Source organism: Ruditapes philippinarum, unplaced genomic scaffold, assembly GCF_026571515.1.
Source record: "Ruditapes philippinarum isolate M1 unplaced genomic scaffold, ASM2657151v2 ctg1281_1_1_1_1, whole genome shotgun sequence".
Classification (NCBI taxonomy): domain Eukaryota; kingdom Metazoa; phylum Mollusca; class Bivalvia; order Venerida; family Veneridae; genus Ruditapes; species Ruditapes philippinarum.
In genome coordinates, this window is record NW_026860830.1 from 25,902 (window position 1) to 46,183 (window position 20,282).

At 34.9% G+C, this 20,282-nt stretch overlaps 1 protein-coding gene across 3 annotated transcripts in view; it reads right to left on the bottom strand.

Moving 5' to 3' along the window:
- Nucleotides 1-674: 674 nt before the first annotated feature.
- LOC132713503 (uncharacterized) overlaps nucleotides 675-20,282 on the bottom strand; it is a 53,162-nt gene continuing 33,554 nt past the window's right edge. For all 3 annotated transcript variants that reach the window (XM_060696130.1, XM_060696131.1, XM_060696129.1), the window contains 4 exons: nucleotides 17,830-17,980; nucleotides 3,125-3,198; nucleotides 2,368-2,472; nucleotides 675-1,866 (listed from right to left, as the gene is read on the bottom strand). In XM_060696130.1, coding sequence (XP_060552113.1) covers nucleotides 1,747-1,866; nucleotides 2,368-2,472; nucleotides 3,125-3,198; nucleotides 17,830-17,980 — 450 coding nt within the window. In that variant the 3' untranslated portion in view covers nucleotides 675-1,746. The remainder of the gene's footprint in view (nucleotides 1,867-2,367; nucleotides 2,473-3,124; nucleotides 3,199-17,829; nucleotides 17,981-20,282) is intronic.

A 20,282-nucleotide genomic window follows, 5' to 3' on the forward strand; every position in this document is an offset into this window, starting at 1 on the left:
TTTAAGTCAAAAGAGGGCTGGTAAGAAAGAAAAAAAAACTGAGTTGAGCCTTAAATAAATTTAATAGTATTAAACCCACTTTGAGAGAATAAGGTATTTTTACGTCACTCAGAACACCTTGGTAAATGACATAATAACATAATTTTTCAAGAAATCTATGCCAAGGAAGCAGTATATTTTTGTACAATCAGCATAATATATAGATTTGACAGAATTACCTTCTCCTGGACATGTTTGGGAATCATGATTGTAAACAAGTATTCCAACTTTCAAATTAATATCTCAAACAGTTCAGTCAAAAAGTGGACTGGTACTAAAAACTTAACCAAGATTCTAAGTCGATAAAAGGCCTTAATTTTTAAAACAAATCCTTGACAGAGTTACCTTCTCTTGTGTACAGATGGGGGTAATGATGTGAAATAGCATTAAAAGTTTCAAAGCAATATCTCAAAGGGTTAAGGCAATAAGTGGATTTTACCCATATTCAATGTATTTTCTAAGTCAAAAAGGGGCATAATTCTGTCAAAAACCTTGACAGAGTTATGTCCTCTTGTCTGTTGATGAAGGTCGTGATGGTAAACAAGTATGGTCAGTTTCAAAGCAATACCTCCAATGGTTTTGAAATAAAGTGAGGTGGTACAAAAAACTTAACCAAGCTCAATACACTTTCTAAGTCAAAAAAGGGCCATAATTCTGTCAAAAACCTTGACAGAGTTATGTACTCTTGTCTGTAGATGGAGGTTATGATGGTGAACAAGTATGGTAAGTTTCAAAGCCATACTTGTAATACTTCTGAAATAAAGTGGGGTGGTACGAAAAACTTAACCAAGGTGTGACGCCAACGCCGACGCCGACGCCGACGCCGGGGCGAGTAGGATAGCTCCCCTTTTCATAGAAAAGTCGAGCTAAAAATGTAAAAGACAACCCTTACACTCATTAAACAATTCAATATTAGCACACAGGCCACCTTTGCTTTAACCAAATATAAGCAAATACTTTAACCAAAATACTGAATATAAGCAAAAAAGTAAACTGAAATAGATTTATCTTTTTATTTGACCAATCAGTAGTTCAAATATAAGAGTGACAACACATTGCACTATTTGATATAATTTAGCTTGCACAATGGGTTTAAATTTTTTTTTATAGTAAATGTTTTTTTTTTTGGCATTTTTATAATCACACATGCAGCAGTCTATAATTAAGTAAATACTGGAAACTGTAGCATAACATGCTTGCATATTCATTTATAATAAAAAATCAATTCATATTTCTTTATTATAAATGAAACAGATTCTATACTTTGATAATGGTAAAAAAAAACAGTATTGACAATATGTAAAAAACAAACACAGTTAAAATTTCTTCTTCTTTGTCATAATACAATGAAAATTCAAATACATTCATCTCGGTGGGGGGGAGAGCAATTTTTATTTGTATTGAACAGTCTAAAAACATGTTTTATTATCTTGCTAAAAGAGTAAATACACTTTTTTCCATATACAAATCATCAAGGCTTGACTTAACGTCTCCGTTCTGAGTAAATCATTCAATATTAAACATCAAGGCTACGAAAAAAAAACAAAAAAACTTAAAAACAAGAACACCACAGCCAATGTTTAACTCATCAGCATTAATTCTGAAACATATAAAAAGTCATGCCATTTACTGAAAATCTTGGGATGGCTAAAAAACTGTCTACCGTGAACTGGTAATATAAAATGACCGAGTAAATCAGCTATAACACTAACTTGTCTCGTAAGAAAGTAGACACAATGGTAGAACTTGATGGGCATCAAATATGATATACTCTTGGTTCATTGATGCGTCACCTTGACCAAGCATATGAGTCAAACGACCTGGTGTCTGGAAATAAAAATAAATTTCAAAATGAACATGTATATAAAGAGTTGTCTGAGAAGACATGATTTTTCATAGCTCAACTATAACTCAATAAATGAGCCACGCCATGACAAAGGCAACATAATGCGTTTGCGACCAGCATGGATCCAGACCCTGCGCATCCGCGTAGTCTGATAAGGATCCATGCTGTTCGCTTACAAACCCTAATACAAGTAGAGAAACTGATAGCAAACAGCATGGATCCTGATCAGACTGCGCGGATGCGCAGGCTGGTCTGGATCCATGGTATTCGCAAACGTACTATGTTGGTTTTGTCATTGTGCGGCTCAAATCTAACTGATTAAATATAGGTAAATATTTACTTTTTATTAAGAGTTTGAAGTATTCAATATGTTTCATTAAGAAATTTTTAGAAAAAAGTGGCAATTCAGACAATATTTGGTAAATCAAACAATATAAATGCAAATGAACTTCTATAGCAAAGGGGAGTAACCTAAAACTTACTATGATGCTATCAAATCCTTGTGATGGCACAGTTCTTGTTCTATCAGCCTTGACAACAGTTTCTACATTGCCAATGGCAACCTCAACTTTCAGAAGATTTCCAATCTGTAAAAATATCATAATTGAAATAAACTGATGTTGTTTTTTTCTGAATGATTTACTTGTCATTAAAATCTAGAACTGCAGAATAATAGAAAAATCAACCAATTGAATTGTGATGCAGTAATGGATTATCACTAGAATGTTAACCAATAAGAATCTTACGCTGACTGCCGGTACAGACCAGAATATCTAGCTCAAGGGTATCTGTTTACAGTGGCAATGAGGCTCTGCCGAGTTTCCACTAAACGGTTACCTGAGGGCTAGATATTACGGTATGTACCGACAACCTGTGTTTGATTCTTTTTCTTGCATATTACATATCAATTATTTTCAGAACAGAAATTACGAAAAACTGATATTCTCATTACGCACTTTTTTCTTATAGTAGCGTATGAACTTACAACTTTATTCATAACCGTAAAATGACGTCATGCTAAGAACGCAATTCATTCATTGTGGGCAATGACATCATTTAAAGCTAGCAACTTGTCTTACATGGGAGGTTGTAAGACAGGGTTTTCTAGCACCGGTGTAAACGGTAGATAACCCTGTCTGACATGCAAGAAAATACAATACATAACATGATAAAATCATTGGTCATAGAGTGTTTTTTTGTAGACCAATCAAATAGTCTAATTTAATGAATTTGACATACCTTGGAGAATTGAGCAGCTTTGAAAGGGTATTTTGAGAAATATAATCCTTTCCCATAATCACCACAAGTGAAGTCTGTAAATATAAATTTAGAATAACTTCAGTTATAATATTACAAATATATCAATAAACTAGAATAACATGAAAACAAGAGCGATCAGTGATCACAAGTGTCGCCTCATGATGGCCAATTTCATGTTTGGAAAAGTTTTGTGACAGATGAGCAGACAGATGGACAGTGCACAACTAGACTTGGTACTGATCATTCCTATAAAGTTTGGATAAAATTGCACCAGTAGTTTATGAGGAGTAGTCCGGACAAGCTTTTGTGTATCTGGCAACACACAGAAAAAAACACCTTTTTATCAAAGGGCAATAACTCGGCCAAAAATTATTCAACCGGAAAACCTGTGCAATATGCTCAAAACAAAACCAGAGTTCTGCATGGAATTAAATTCTTTGAACAATTTTTAAAGGTGACCACCAAAGGAACATTCCTGTGAAGTTTGGATGAAATTGGCCGAGTGGTTTATGAGGAGATGTCATTTAAAGTAAAAGTTTACGAATGACGGACGGACGACGGACGAAAAGCGATCACAAAAGCTCACCCTGTCACTTTGTGACAGGTGAGCTAAAAACACCTTTTTATCAAAGGGCCATAACTCTGCCAAAAATCATTCAACCGGAAAACCCGTGCAATATGCGCAATGACTTCAGCTACAGATCAATCCTGAAAAGTTTCATTGAAATTGCATTAGCGGTATAAGAGAAGTAGTCCGGACAAACTTTAAAAATAAAAATTATTAAAGGGCCATAACTCTGACAAAAATCATTGAACCTGAAAATGCTGATAATATGCACAACTAGACTTGGTACTGATCATTCCTGTAAAGTTTGGATGAAATTGCACCAGTAGTTTATGAGGAGTATTCCGGACAAGTTTTGTGATGGACGGACAGACAGACAGACAGACGACGGAGAAGTGATCCCTATATGTCGCCATTACTCCATAGAGGCGACACAAAAATGTAGGCTTTTTAACTGCCAAAAGTCATTTTTCTTTGTCAAATAGCATTTGAAGTGTTTAGACTTCTGTGACATTTAAGGACTCAACTGAGGCCAAACAGGCCTAAAAGATAAAAATTGAGTTTCTTACACACATCAACAGGGGCACTTAAAATGTTAAAATATGCAAAAGATAATGATGAAATATGCTCAGAATTGAATTAAACAAGAGCTGTCCGTAAGACAGCGCGCTCGACTTTTTTAGTGCTTGCCTATAATACAAAACATTGACAGTTAAGGGCCATAATTCAAATAAAATCTTTGACAGAATTACCTTCTCCTGGACATGTTTGGGAATCATGATTGTAAACAAGTATTCCAACTTTCAAATTAATATCTCAAACAGTTCAGTCAAAAAGTGGACTGGTACTAAAAACTTAACCAAGATTCTAAGTCGATAAAAGGCCTTAATTTTTAAAACAAATCCTTGACAGAGTTACCTTCTCTTGCGTACAGATGGGGGTAATGATGTGAAATAGCATTAAAAGTTTCAAAGCAATATGTCAAAGGGTTAAGGCAATAAGTGGATTTTACCCATATTCAATGTATTTTCTAAGTCAAAAAGGGGCATAATTCTGTCAAAAACCTTGACAGAGTTATGTCCTCTTGTCTGTTGATGAAGGTCGTGATGGTAAACAAGTATGGTCAGTTTCAAAGCAATACCTCCAATGGTTTTGAAATAAAGTGAGGTGGTACAAAAAACTTAACCAAGCTCAATACACTTTCTAAGTCAAAAAAGGGCCATAATTCTGTCAAAAACCTTGACAGAGTTATGTACTCTTGTCTGTAGATGGAGGTTATGATGGTGAACAAGTATGGTAAGTTTCAAAGCCATACTTGTAATACTTCTGAAATAAAGTGGGGTGGTACGAAAAACTTAACCAAGGTGTGACGCCAACGCTAACGCTAACGCCGACGCCGACGCCGGGGCGAGTAGGATAGCTCCCCTTTTCATAGAAAAGTCGAGCTAAAAATCATAGTTTTTATGCTATTCTTACCTTGATTTGAGTTAAAAGTGTTCAAACTCTTCATTTCAGGGTTATATTTAACAATTAATATTCTGAAAACACAGACCAAGTGAATGATCTGGAATTTTGCACAAAAGTTATTGGTCATCAAACAGTACATAAAGTTCAAAAATATAATTTCAAGTCATGCCATGTTAAAACTTAACCTGAGTGGAGTCCCTTTATCTCAACTTGACCATGGCGACCTAGACCTGTGACCAACCAACAAGTAAACATGAAAGAACAGTTGCTGACTTAAAACAAAATCTGTTTTATGTTTATAAGATAACTTTGGTTATTGTGCTGAAACTGTCCTAGGAACACACATGTGGCAGTTTGTACCAGTTCAGTTTCATTTTTCAAGTTCTCAGATATTTATTGTCTAAAACCACATGTCACTGTGACCCTGATATTTTGACTCTCAGAACAAATAAGAAGTTAAGTGAATAAAGCAAGGGCAAAAAGCCTATCAAGATTGGCAACTGAAGGCCAATATTGGCAATTATTAAGCACAAATTAATTCAAATAAAAGGTCTACTTTAACACTGATTTTAATTCAATGCCCCGATTATACAGACTGCAGGAAATGCATGTAAATCTTGAAATATTTGGTAAATGCCACTATTACTTTTTGTGACCTTGTCCAATAATATTACCTTATTAGGGACAGTGTTAGGTCTAACAACCTTGGATATATACAAGTCCTAAGCAAGACTGACATGACAAATTTTTGTTTGGAATTTATGTCACTCTGACACTGTTAAGGTCATATGGAAATTTTCCAGTTTTATTGGTAAAGAAACAAGGGTCCATTCATTAATCATTTCTGACATAGTTTCAAGTTTAACTGGTGGAGGAACAGATGTCCTTTCATTAGCTATTTCTGACACAAGATGACATCTGAGTAGAACCACAGACATTTTGTGTGAGCTAGTTCAGATAGCTTCTTCACATAAAGGAATCAAAGCCACGGATGGAATTCAAACCCACAGCAGTAAGTGACAAGTGGATTTAATGTAAGCAACCTTTGCTCCTCTGTGATTGAGAAGTAGTAATGATATATTTGAGCCATTGTCCTCCTCTGTTTATATGAGCCGCGTCACGACAAAACCAACATAGTGCGTTTGCGACCAGCAGGGATCCAGACCAGCCTGCGCATCCGCGCAGTCTGATCAGGATCCATGCTGTTTCCTGTCAGTTTCTCCACTTGTAAAAGAGTTAGTAAGCGAACAGCATGGATCCTGATCAGACTGCGCGGATGCGCAGGCTGGTCTGGATCCATGCTGGTCGCAAACACACTATGTTGGTTTTGTTTTGACGCGGCTCATATGTTTTATGGTAGGAGACAGACAGTTACATTTAGATAGAACAGAAAGGAATCGGTAAAATATGAAAAACATGCTAAACAAGGAAGGATGGTGTTCAATGAATGCAACTCCTACAAGACCCAGCAATGCAGAACCATCGGCAAGGACCCCAGCAGGACACCAAACAATAACGGGAAAGGGCACAAGGCAAAGTATGGACCTAAGTAACTGCCAGACTGGTGTATACTAAAATACTGTTTATTGGTGTTAAACAGAACAAAACATACAAACAAACAAAACAGGTGATTTTGTGGATATAATTTTCAGTTATTGGGGGTCACTTCTTTTCTGAAAGAAATCTTTCTCTGAACACAATAACATAATGACATTTTCAAACTCAATACGAAATTTCTCCAATTGTTGCAACAAAATGTACCCTCCAAGAAATATGAAAAGCTTTATAGCCTCCCTTCCTTAAAGGAGGGTATTTTCAATACTTCTTTCCATTGAAATCTGACAATTTTCTTTTAATATATCAAAATGTCTTGCTAATATTGGTGAATAAATGTTATTAAAGTATTAGATTTCAATGATTCAATGATCTTTTGACACTTCAACTCACTATCAATATCTAAATCTTTTATATTACCTATTTAAATAAGTGACTATTATCATATTTTTTATTAATAAAGTAGGCTTCAAGTTCAGTATAAAATAAAATATGAAATATTAATGGCCTATTTAAATTTCAATTGTCCCTGCACGTAACTAGAACTAGATATATACCAGTGAAATCTTTTCAATCATATTTATAACTTTAAACTTAAAACCTCCCAGATTTCTTTCCCTAAAAATGTTATTTGAATTAATGTTACCGCAGTGCCAGTATTGTTCATTCCTAAGCCTTTGACGTTTCATAAACTACCTACTACATTACTATATTATATGAATATATATGGGAGAATTATGAAAAGTCTGTGCAATGTTTACGTAAACTATTGCCCCAGTTTTTTTGTGTTTTTTTTTTACAAAAGATCTGAAGTTTTTAGCAAGCTTCTAGTGGTAGAATATTCACTTCAATATCAAAAGGTCTCTACATGTAGTTCAAGTCCTTTCAAAAGCAATGCTTATTCCCTTCAGCAAGAAATTTATCCCACACTGCTGATGAAAGGGTGGAATATCTACAAAATGCTTATTAAAGAATGTGTGTTGCCACAGGCAGAGTGAAAGAAAATCTATCCTTTGATGAACACTTAATTTGTATTTTTTTAAAGAAAATTTGTATTGACACTCCACATAAAGGTTGAAGTCTAAAATTCAAGGTACCATCAGATAAAATATTGCATTGGGAGGGAGGGAGGGAGGAAAATATTGCATTGGGAGGGAGGGAGGGGAGGGAGGGAGGAAGGAAGGAAGGAAGGAAGGAAGGAAGGAAGGAAGGAAGGAAGGAAGGAAGGAAGGAAGGAAGGAAGGAAGGAAGGAAGGAAGGAAGGAAGGAAGGAAGGAAGGAAGGAAGGAAGGAAGGAAGGAAGGAAGGAAGGAAGGGAGGGAGGGAGGGAGGGAAGGAAGGGAGGAAGGCAGGGAGGAAGAAGGGAAGGGAGGGAGAAGAAGGGAAGGGAGGGAGGAAGAAGGGAAGGGAGGGACAGAGGGAGGGAGGGACAGAAGGAGGAAGGACAAGGAAAAGAAGGAAGGGCAAGAATGAAGGAAGGACAAAGAAGGAAGGACAAGAAGGAAGGCCAAGTAGGAAGGAAGGTCAAGAAGGAAGGAAGGCGAAGAAGGAAGGCCAGAAAGGAAGGAAAGCCAGGAAGGAAGAAAGGCTGAAAGGAACAAGAAAGGCCAGGAACTATATGACCAATCAAAATGATTTAGGTCAGCAAAAACAATGAAACATACAAATTAAAGATGAAAAAACTTCCTGTGAAAGATTTAAAAAATCAGGGAAACATTGAAAAATGACTTTGAATATTTAAAAGAAACTAATTTCAATCAATTAAGAAACTTTAACATTAAATTCTTAAAAAAATCCAAAATCACAAAATTTTATGAAATAAATACAAAGGCACAAATAGAAAGAATTATTTATAAACTTATCAGTAAGAACATAGCTAATTTTCAGTTTGAATAAGTGATATCAATTTTCAGAGAAAAAGCGTTTTTACAAAGTGTAATAGGTTCACACTACATTGAAGACTCAAAAATTTAGTCTTTGATGAATTTCTGTCTGTCACGAGTATTTTAATTATTCACAAAAAACCTTTTAATAGATGTAAAGAAGTGAACATATCAGATAACAATCTTCATACGCAATGTCATACATCATACATTTATGTTCTAAAAACTCTCAAAAAAACACAAAATTGATCTGGCATCCATGGGAGTCCCAAGGCTGTAATTTTAACATAACTTATAGTTTGTGTGGGGTTTTATAGGTAAAAATTGAAAAATTTTGTAATTTTTTTAAAAGTTATTTTAGTACAATAAATGGACATACAAGACTAAAGGCCATACTTCACCCTATATCCCTAGAAAAAATGGAGTTGGACATTAATAGGAAAACAGACTTTAAAATTTTCAGCACATTAAAATTGACTGATTCAATTATTGGAAAAAGATATGTATAACTAAGTCTAGGAAATATAGAAATAAATAATATAAAAGTAAACGGAAAATAAAAGTAACTGTGACATTGTGCCGAGAATAGTTAGGGAGTGGGTTGACAAGTGATAGATCTAATTTATTACCAAATTATAGTAATTTACGAACTTAGACCTCAAATCATCAATCATTTAAAAAATGAAATGTAAATGTCATCCTAACTTGATATGCATCCATGCAAAACTATAAATAAAAGGATTATTACAAAACATCAGTGTAAGTATGCACCCTAAATGTAAACAATGTTTTTTCCGATTCATAATGGCATGCTGATAAGTAATAAATCATACTTGACTTGTTATTAAAAGGTAACTTTCTATCACAGCATGATCAGGTAAGCTCCTCTTACAAGTGACTTCGTAAATTCAGGAACTACCTTGGTACCATCCACCAAATTACCGGTATTGAAATACGACATTATAACATACTGGTAGGACAGGTACATTGTAAATTGGGATTTTTATAGCAAAGTGACAATTTATTACATTTATCATTTTCCTTCTTTCTCTATGTAAAATATTGAATTTCCCCTTTCCTCTGAAAAAAATAGGGGGGAATTCTCAAAAATATTAGTAAATCCCCCCATCCCCCCTTCTAGAATAGAAACTGGGTTTGTCTACAATTCTAAGAGTTACTGGGCTACAAGTACTGTTTAGGCCATACAAAGTTTTGTGATCATTTTGGTAATACACTAAAGTTAAATGACTTACCACTGCCATAAGTAAATAGATTTAAGAGTTTGGCGCTGGTACCAGCCGTTCAATCTACTGGTACCTGCGTGGTACTTTACACTCTGACTGTTGATAATTCAGTTTTAGTATATTAATACTCAGACATCCCTTAATCTAATAATAGACTGTTGTAAATTTAAATCAGGGAGAGTTCATTGTAATAATCAAGGGAGGTAAAAGTATTGTGATGAGACCAATGGTTAAAGTGGGTTTAAATTGTCAGAAATTACGGTCATAAAACCTGAAAAGATTCCAGCAAGGAAAAACAAGAAATATTTTCCCTTTTCCAAGACTATAAATCACATTATATAATGAAAACAATGATGAACTTGTGTTGTTAACTGTGTCTTTAAACAGGATTTCAGGTTTTGAAATCAAGGAAAAATTCAATAGGCTTTAAATGCAACACCCTTAAATTACAAGCAATAGTTATCTTTTATTATCTACTGCAAAAACTGACTTTGAAGTACATCCTTTGAACAATTCAACTCAACCATAAACTACTTCATACAACAAAACGCGTTTTCCTGTTAAATAAATATTTATTTTCTATAAATATGTTTTTCAATCTGATTTGCCATTGAACTTTCATATTACGTGTTCATTCAAGATCTTAACCACCAAGTGTAGATTTTTTGGTTGGAATTTTATTTAGTCAGTATTGAAAAGAAAATATGACAAATCTCTTTCTTTACACATTTAACAAGGCCTCCTTTTGTGCATTATTTTAGGTTTTAGGAACCAAAGTAGAGCTACTTGTTACCAAAATTAGGAACCAGCTGGATAACTTCCTCACTTGTAAGAAGCTCATGTCCGAATAAATACCCTACACACAGATTCCACATAGACATGGCGGAATAAATACCCTACACACAGATTCCACATAGACATGGCGGAATAAATACCCTACACACAGATTCCACATAGACATAATTATACCAACTGCTTATCATTTTTACTTAAATTTGAATATAAATTTTTGTTGTACCGAAAAATAAACATTATTTCAAAATTCACCATGTGCCATATGAACTTTACAGTGTTGCGGCGAGGCAACCCCCAACCCCCGTAAAAATAAGTAATAAATGACACAAACACACTTTAATAGTTTTCTGTAACTTTTACAAAACTGCTACATCATTAAGTAATAATGATAAGAAAGAGATAGTCATCAAGCTATAATTGTATCAATTGGACTTTTAATCTGCAACTTTTCAAAAAGACATTTGATCATGTCAAGTACCATTACATACAATTAAGCCACCTTCTTTAACTCCTACATAATAAATAAACACCACAACAAAATAAATATACACCACAACAAAGTAACAATCACATTATAATGAGCATCTTTATTATTGAAGTGCCTTGGTTTTATAGACATAAGTCAAAATAATTTGCATTAGCAAACAAATAAATCAATTATTGATGCTGTAAAATGAAACTAGAAGATTTTTTTGCCACAAAAACATCATATTATCATCAATAAGGTGACAATATGTCTCCCCCATATGTACTATTAGGATGGGACAGCTACAAGGTTTTGGCAAGCCTGGTGAAAATACAAATGCAAGTTGCAGTTAGTTTTGACAACTTAAATAGATGAAGTGATTAGGTAATGAAAAAATATTTCATGTTTTATAATCAGAAAGTAAAGATACTGGTTATCTATGGACAAATGGCATTGAATATAAGTCTTCAGAGGTAGTTTATCCTATCAAACACATATTGATTCGGCCTTATGAATTTTTGCCTTCTTTATTCTTAGTAAATCTGTCATATTTAGGGCTAAATTTTGAAATCCACAATCCCTGTTGAGAAACATACTGTCCACAGCTATAAACAACAAAACTATCCACCTCAAATGAGGCCCAAAATATAATACATTAGCCATCTACTTGTTTTAGAATCTTTATTGTCCTGTGTCACCATAAAAATTCTATGTATGATATGGTACTGATCACTCCTGAACTCTGAACAAGATTTTGCTATTTATAGAACTGGCGGCCAATGTGTGGAGCAAGCAGAACAAGTCAATGATTGGGCCACAGTTATCTCAAAAACCATTGAATCAAAAAGCCCTTTCAATATGAATCAGGGCACTAAGTGACAAATGTTCTGTAAAAATTTGTTTGAAAAATCCATATGAAATGTAGGAAGAGTATTTTCCTTTTCAATAACATATGAAAACAAACTACAAAAGGGCCATAATTTCCTCAAAAATGAGATTCACTTTTTATAAAAACAAGAACTGTCGGAGGACAGAAATGCTCGACTATTCGAAAATTTGTCACAAGGGTGTTTCATTGAGTATAATAATGCTTACCTATATGAATACATAAAATTGTCCGAAAAGGTACAAACCCTTCAAGTTTCAATACATTCCCTTCAGTAGTTATGGAGATACAAGCTTACACACAAAAACTTAACCAAGAATTTATGAATCGAAAAAGGGGCATTATTATGCGAAAAAGTAAATCCGAGTTATGGGACTTGTGCCAATCATCTTAGATAATCACAGACAACAAGAGTGTGAAGTTTCAATCCATTCCCTTCAGTAGTTATGGAGATACCAGCTAACACGCAAAAACTTAACCAAGAAATTCTAAGTCGAAAAAGGGGCATAATTATGTAAAAAAGCAAATCAGAGTTATGGGACTTGTGTCAATCATCTTAGATAATCACAGAGAACAAGTGTGTGAAGTTTCAATCCATTCCCTTTAGTAGTTATGGAGATACCAGCTTACACGCAAAAACTTAACCAAGAATTTCTAAGTCGAAAAAGGGGCATTATTATGTAAAAAAGCAAATCAGAGTTATGGGACTTGTGCCAATCATCTAAGATAATCACAGAGAACAAGTGTGTAAATTTTCAATCCATTCCCTTCAGTAGTTATGGAGATACCAGCTTACAACCAAAAACTTAACCAAGAATTTCTAAGTCGAAAAAGAGGCATTATTATGTGAAAAAGCAAACCAGAGTTATGGGACTTGTGCCAATCATCTGAGATAATCTCAGACATGTCAGAGAACAAGTGTGTGAATTTTCAATCCATTCCCTTCAGTAGTTATGGAGACACCAGCTTACACACAAAAACTTAACCAAGAATTTCATAGTCGAAAAAAGGGCATGCGTATAATTATGTAAAATAGCAAACCTGAGTGCTATTATGGGACTTGTGCCAATCATCTTAGATAATCACAGAGAACAAGTGTGTGAAGTTTCAATCCATTTCCTTCAGTAGGTATGGAGAAACCAGCAAACACAAAAACTTAACCACAGGGACGCCGACAAATGGGTGACTGCATTAGCTCGATTATTTCTGCGAATAGTCGAGCTAAAAAACCTGACAATAAGCAGGAATTGGAAGGGGGGTTGAAATTTATTTAGAAACACAGGATGTGCATAATAATAAGCATATTTTTCTACTTATTTAAACAAGAGGGCCATGATGGCCCTGAGGTCGCTCACCTGTATATAGGCCCCCCAACCCCCACCCCCCCCCCAAACGTTGCAAGGCCAATTTAACCAAAGGGCTTTTATTTGCACAAACTTGGTAGACACCCATAAGAAGCTATTTAAAAGAAGATTTTTTTTTAAGTTTTTTACTATACACATATAGTTAAAAAACAATGACACCCCTGGGGCCGGGCCAGTTATGACCCCAGGGTTTTTATTTGAACAAACTTTGTAGACACTTACTAGAATATGTTTCATGCTTAATATCTAAACTCTAGCTATTTGGGTTTTTTTCAAAGAAGATTTTAAGTTTTTGCTATACACATATAAGGAAAATCAATGACCCCGGGGCGGGGCCAATTTTGACCCCAGGTCTTTTATTTGAACAAACTTTGTAGACACTCACTAAAAGATGTTTCATGCTTAATATCTTAACTCTAGCTATTTGGGTTTTTTCAAAAAAGATTTTTTAAGTTTTTGCTATACACATATAAGGAAAATCAATGACCCCCTGGGGCGGGGCCAATTTTGACCCCAGGGCTTTTATTTGAACAAACTTGGTAGACACCTATTAGAACATGTTTGATGCTAAATATCTTAACCATAGCTCTTTGAGTTCTTTAAAAGAAGATTTTTTTAAGTTTTTACTATATGCATATATAGGGAAAATCAATGACCCCCGGGGCGGGGTCAATTTTGACCCCAGGGCTTTTATTTGAACAAACTTGGTAGACACTTATTAGAACATGTTTCATGCTAAATATCTTAGCTCTAACTCTTTTGGTTCTTTAAAAAAGAAATTTTTTAAGTTTTTACTATATGCATATAGGGAAAATCAATGACCCCCTGGGGCGGGGCCAATTTTGACCCCAGGGCTTTTCTTTGAACAAACTTGGTAGACACCTATTAGAACATGTTTGATGCTCAATATCTTAGCCATAGCTCTTTGAGTTCTTTAAAAGAAGATTTTTTAAGTTTTTACTATATGAATATAGGGAAAATCAATGACCCCCCGGGGCGGGGCCAATTTTGACCCCAGGGCTTTTATTTGAACAAACTTGGTAGACACTCACTAGAAGATGTTTCATGCCAAATATCTAAGCTCTAGCTCTTATGGTTTTTTAAAAGAAGATATTTAAAGTTTTTTCTTTCGGTTGCCATGGCAACCAGAGTTCTGCATGGAATTAAATTCTTTGAACAATTTTTAAAGGTGACCACCAAAGGAACATTCCTGTGAAGTTTGGATGAAATTGGCCTTGTGGTTTATGAGGAGATGTCATTTAAAGTAAAAGTTTACGGACGACAGACGGACGACGGACGACGGACGAAAAGCGATCACAAAAGCTCACCCTGTCACTTTGTGACAGGTGAGCTAAAAAGTAAAGAAAAAAACAAAGGGCTATAACTCTGAAAAAAAATATCAAGTTAAAAAACTCTGACAATATGTACAAGTTACACTTAGTAATAATATTTCCTTGAAATCTTAGTTGAAATTTATTGAAAAATGTATGAGATGTTTATCTTCCACCCACCTGCAAACATTCACCAATTTAATTACATGTAATAATTCAGTGTTTCTTTCAGAAAACCTGATTAAAACATAAACTTTCCAAGAAGAACTGTTTATTTTACAGTATAATAAAGCTGTCAACCATCCTGTTGACGATGTAACCAAAAACCTCCACCATACAATATCAAGATTAAAGTATACCTCCATCGTAATTTCAAAAAACATTTCTTCAAAAAATTGCCTACCATTCATTTCTCATAACAATATAATTTGATAACTCAAATACAGACATAACTTCAACTTTCTGAATTATTGCAAAAAAGGAATATCTTTTATGATGAAATAGCGAAGACTCTATCGAGTTACAGTCTAAGATTTATTACTATAATTATATCTACAACAAAAAGTTATCAAATTCTGACAGGTTTATCCATTACCAGCTACATTTAACATCATTAACAATTTGGATTTTGCAGAATGTGACGGGATTGTCAAAATAAATAACTATGTTTCAAATTTCTCTAAAATGAATATAAAATTCTTTAGATAAATAACCACAATTCATATGCTTTTTGTTTTGTTTCTTGATTTCACTTGCAGTAGGCGCAAATTAAACGTTATGTTGAAGTTATTTTATAACCGTACAGTATAGTTTATGTTTTTGTTATTTTTTGGAAGGAGGTGACATGGGTTAGCTGATGGGGAAGGTAAGGTAGGTTTTCAAGTCTCACAGAGATTTTTCACTCGTGGAAAAAAATAACTGTATCCCTGCATTTACTATTTCTGACTGTGACTGTGACTGTGTTAGGTACCTAGGTAGCACCCACGACTTTCCAGACACCTCATTAAAGCTTAATACATCACCAAATACACCTACATACCATCTCTGTATATCAACAAACACATATGCCATTTTCATACATCAACAAACACACCAACAAGTCATCTTTTTTTTTTATTGAGTTTTACATCACACCAACACTTTAAAGATCATATGGCGACTTTCCAGTTTAACTGGAGGAGGAAGACCTCAGGTGCCTCTCTGTGTCTTATTACAGGGCAAAAAACAGGCACCTTAGTAATCATCCATGTTCAGTAAGCTAGCTGGATAGCTACCTCTGATGAAAGAATTCAATGTCCCTTGTGGGATTCAAACCCACAGCAATGAGGGCAAGTGGTTGTAAGGTCTTAAGACCTTTTAGCTACCACTGTAAATCTACAAAGACACCTGCTTGTCACCACTGTAAATCTACAAGTCACCAATAGGCTGCCTCTGTAGTACTGTACTTAGACACCAATAGGCTGCCTCTGTAGTACTGTTCTTAGACACCAATAGGCTGCCTCTGTAGTACTGTACTTAGACACCAATAGGCTGCCTCTGTAGTACTGTACTTAGACACCAATAGGCTGCCTCTGTAGTACTGTACTTAGACACCAATAGGCTGCCTCTGTAGTACTGTTCTTAGACACCAATAGGCTGCCTCTGTAGTACTGTACTTAGACACCAATAGGCTGCCTCTGTAGTACTGTTCTTAGACACCAATAGGCTGCCTCTGTATTACTGTACATAAACAAAGACATCAACATGCCCCCTTAACACCAACCTGCCACCACTGTAAAACTGCTTTAAATCAACTAAGACACCTACATGTCACCTTTGTACATAAACAAAGACAACAAAATGTCAACATCAGCAAATACACCTCCATGCAACCACCCACAATCTTAAGCTTCTTATGTAAAGACTGTACTTTAGTTGCGAGTATACTATACATGGGATTAAAACTTTGGATTTGTTGTCAGACAGTGTTACCAATGAACCACAGCAGCACCCACTCAATGAAATGCAATTTGTTTTCTTTATTATCTATAGATGACTACCAATATTCATTAACCAACTTTATGTGCCCTTAAGGAATTAGATAATTATGTAATTTCAATGCATGGTTAATCAATATCTTAGTACTTAATCTCTAATGTACTTCATTGAACACCTTGCATAAACAACTGACTAATCATCTGTCATCTGTGTTATAATTAGCACAATTTAATTCAACACTCTGTTAGTAATTGTATAGGATCCCATAATAGGTTGTCTGATAACCAAAGACTGGATTGTGCTAGAAATTGGCATGGTGCCAAAAGTTTCACATGCAGCCGGAAGTTTGGCAGGGTAACTGTATGTATGTCGCAACACACAAACTTTGGTCCAAACCAAATGATTTTTCAAAGATAACATGACATCATTTAAGGAAGTTTGGCAATTAAATCCTCTCAGATAATGGATCAGGAACTGATTTCAGGAACTGATTTAACTCTGATTATCTAATTAAACTGACCTGTGCACAATGAAGGTCATACAATTACAAATGGTATCCATCCTACAAAATTTATTTTATTTATGAATTCATTCTACAAAGTGGAAATATTTTCAGACATAGTTCACTTTAACCTTAGTAACCATTCCAAAGGATAAACATTTAATGTGAAACTGGGTCTAGACTTTATAAAGAGGTTTGATCCTAATCAAATTTAATTGGCATACAAAGCCTAAAAAGTTATTTTCTAGCTTTCACTTTTAAATACAAATATCTTTGTAACATAAAAGACAATTCCAACACAAATTTTCCCAAATTTAAAGATCAAAATGTCCATGAAGCAACTTAATTCTATTAGCACTTCTTGGCAGTACTTTTTTCTTGCAAAAATGTTTAATGATACAAAATTAATATACTTGGCATTAGATAACAAGATAATATTGATCTGAAATTATCCTTTTATGTATTTAAATAGTTATTATAATTTGAATGTTTTACATAAAGGGACACAATTAATATTACAACACTTCTTCTTTTTTGATCAGTCTCCAAAGAGTTACTTCCCTTCCTGTAATTTTGTCCACATCAACAATAATTCTACTTTACATTGGCTTATATTTTCCTAGAAGAAAAAACAAATGAGTAATTCCTACCTCTTTCTGTAAAACCTTCTTTGAGAATTTCTTTAATTCTTTCTGGGTGTTCCAGAGTTCCACAGAAATATAAATCAAGCACCATGAGGGGATCTTTCAAACTCTGCACCTTGGCTCTGTAGGCCTTCTTTGTTTTTTCTGGTACCAATGCCTGTATAAAATAAACAGAGAAATAATAACCCAACCATCCCTATGTCATTACATAAGTTAACAAGAAGATATCCAATACAGTTCATACTAACCATTCCCCAGAGGAATTTATGTAATGGGCTTGACCCTGTTTTGAATTTGGAACAGTCCATTTGAGTAATATTAATATTAGGTGAACTGAACTATATGGACAACAGATGGACAGATGGGCAGACAGACAAGGCAGGGACTATATGCTCTGGCATGGAACATCATAAAGGAATAAAAGTGAAATAGGAAAGTTATATCTACTGTCAGCATTAATCTTTTGCCTGCAAATGGCAACATATTTTACAAATAAAAAGGACTAAAGTCCTCCCATCTAAAAACAAGAAACATGGCAATGCCATGAAACCAGGTTTTCAATTATCACCATTGTAGATAAATATGTTGTATTTGAAATACAAATGCACGCAACAAACAATGTAACTATGTGCAATGTAAAACATGAATAATGTAGGAGGAATTGCCACTGAAGAAGTGTTCACTATATATTCTGTATAAGGAAAAAAGAAAGGGCCATAATTAGGTCAAAAATTATCCAATCACAAAACCCCGACAATATGTGCCAGGGAAAGGGCCATAATTAGGTCAAAAATTATCCAATCACAAAACCCCGCCAATATGTGCCAGGCCGCTTGGTGACAAAGCTTCTGTGAAAGTTTGAACAAAATCCGTTGAGAAATGTAGGATGAGTTCAGCACAGAAGAATTTGTTCACTATATATTGATAATTCTGTATAAGGAAAAAAAACAAAGGGCCATAATTAGGTCAACTATTATCCAATCACAAAACCCAGACAATATGCGCCAGGCCACTTGATAACAAAGCTTCTGTGAAAGTTTGGTCAAAATCCGTCAGGAAATGTAGGAGAAGTTGCGCACGATAGAAATTGTTCACTATATATTCTGTATAAGGAAAAAAAAAGGGCCATAATTAAGTCAAATATAATCCAATCACAAAACCCTGACAATATGCGCCAGGGCACATGATGACAAAGCTTCTGTGAAAGTTTGAACAAAATCCCTTGAGAATTGTAGAGGGAGTTCAGCACAGAAGAAATTGTTCACTATATATTCTATATAAGGAAAAAAACAAAGGGCAATAATTAGGTCAAATATTATCCAATCAAAAAAACCCGACAATATGCCCCAGGGCACTTGGTGACAAAGGTTCTGTGAAAGTTTGGTCAAAATCCGTGGAGAAATGTAGGAGGAGTTGCGCACAGAAGAAATTGTTCACTATATATTCTTTATAAGGAAAAAAAACAAAGGGCCGTAAAAAGGTCAAATATTATCCGATCGCAAAACCCCGACAATATGCCCCAGGGCACTTGATGACAAAGCTTCCGTGAAAGTTTTGTCAAAATCCGTTGAGAAATGTAGAAGGAGTTGCGCACAGAAGAAATTGTTCACTATATATTCTATATAAGGTAAAAAAACAAAGGGCCATAATTAGGTCAAATATTATCCAATCGCAAAACCCCGACAATATGCGCCAGGGCACTTGATGACAAAGCTTCTGTGAAAGTTTGGTCAAAATCCATTGAGAAATGTAGAAGGAGTTGGGCACAGAAGAAATTGTTTACGCCCGCCCGCCCGCCGACATACCTCAATCTAATAACCAGTTTTTTCCTTCGGAAAACCTGGTTAATAAAATAGTGGACAACAGCCCTCCCATGAATTTGATATTTGCTATTGGTCCTGCCTGTAAATTCATGGGAGGGCTGTTGTCCATTATGTCATTTTTAAATGGTAGGGTTTTTGTCCTGCATGAGAAGTTCATGAGAGGACTATTGTCCACTAAGCCATTATTAGATGGGAGGGCTTTTGTCCTGCCCTTAAATTTCATGGAAAGGCTATTGTCCACTATGTCTTTCTTAAATGGGCGGGCTTTTGTCCTGCCTGTACAGTTCATGAGAGGACTATTGTCCACTATGTCATTATTAAATGGGCGGGCTTTTGTCCTGCCTGTAAGTTTCATGGAAAGGCTATTGTCCACTATGTTATTATTAGATGGGAGGGCTTTTGTCCTGCCTGTAAAAATATTATGGAAAGGCTATTGTCCACAGCCATCGTTTTACAATATAAACATTGTAAATTTATTAGGGTAAAAGGCCCTTGGTATAAAGCCATTGGTTATACAAAAAATGTAAAATTTGTTGGGGTATAAACATTTGTAATAGGTCCTTGGTTAGCCACTGGTTATATTAAAATTAAAAATTACTTTAAACTATCTCATTGTCCTGCAGAGTTGGTGCTTTT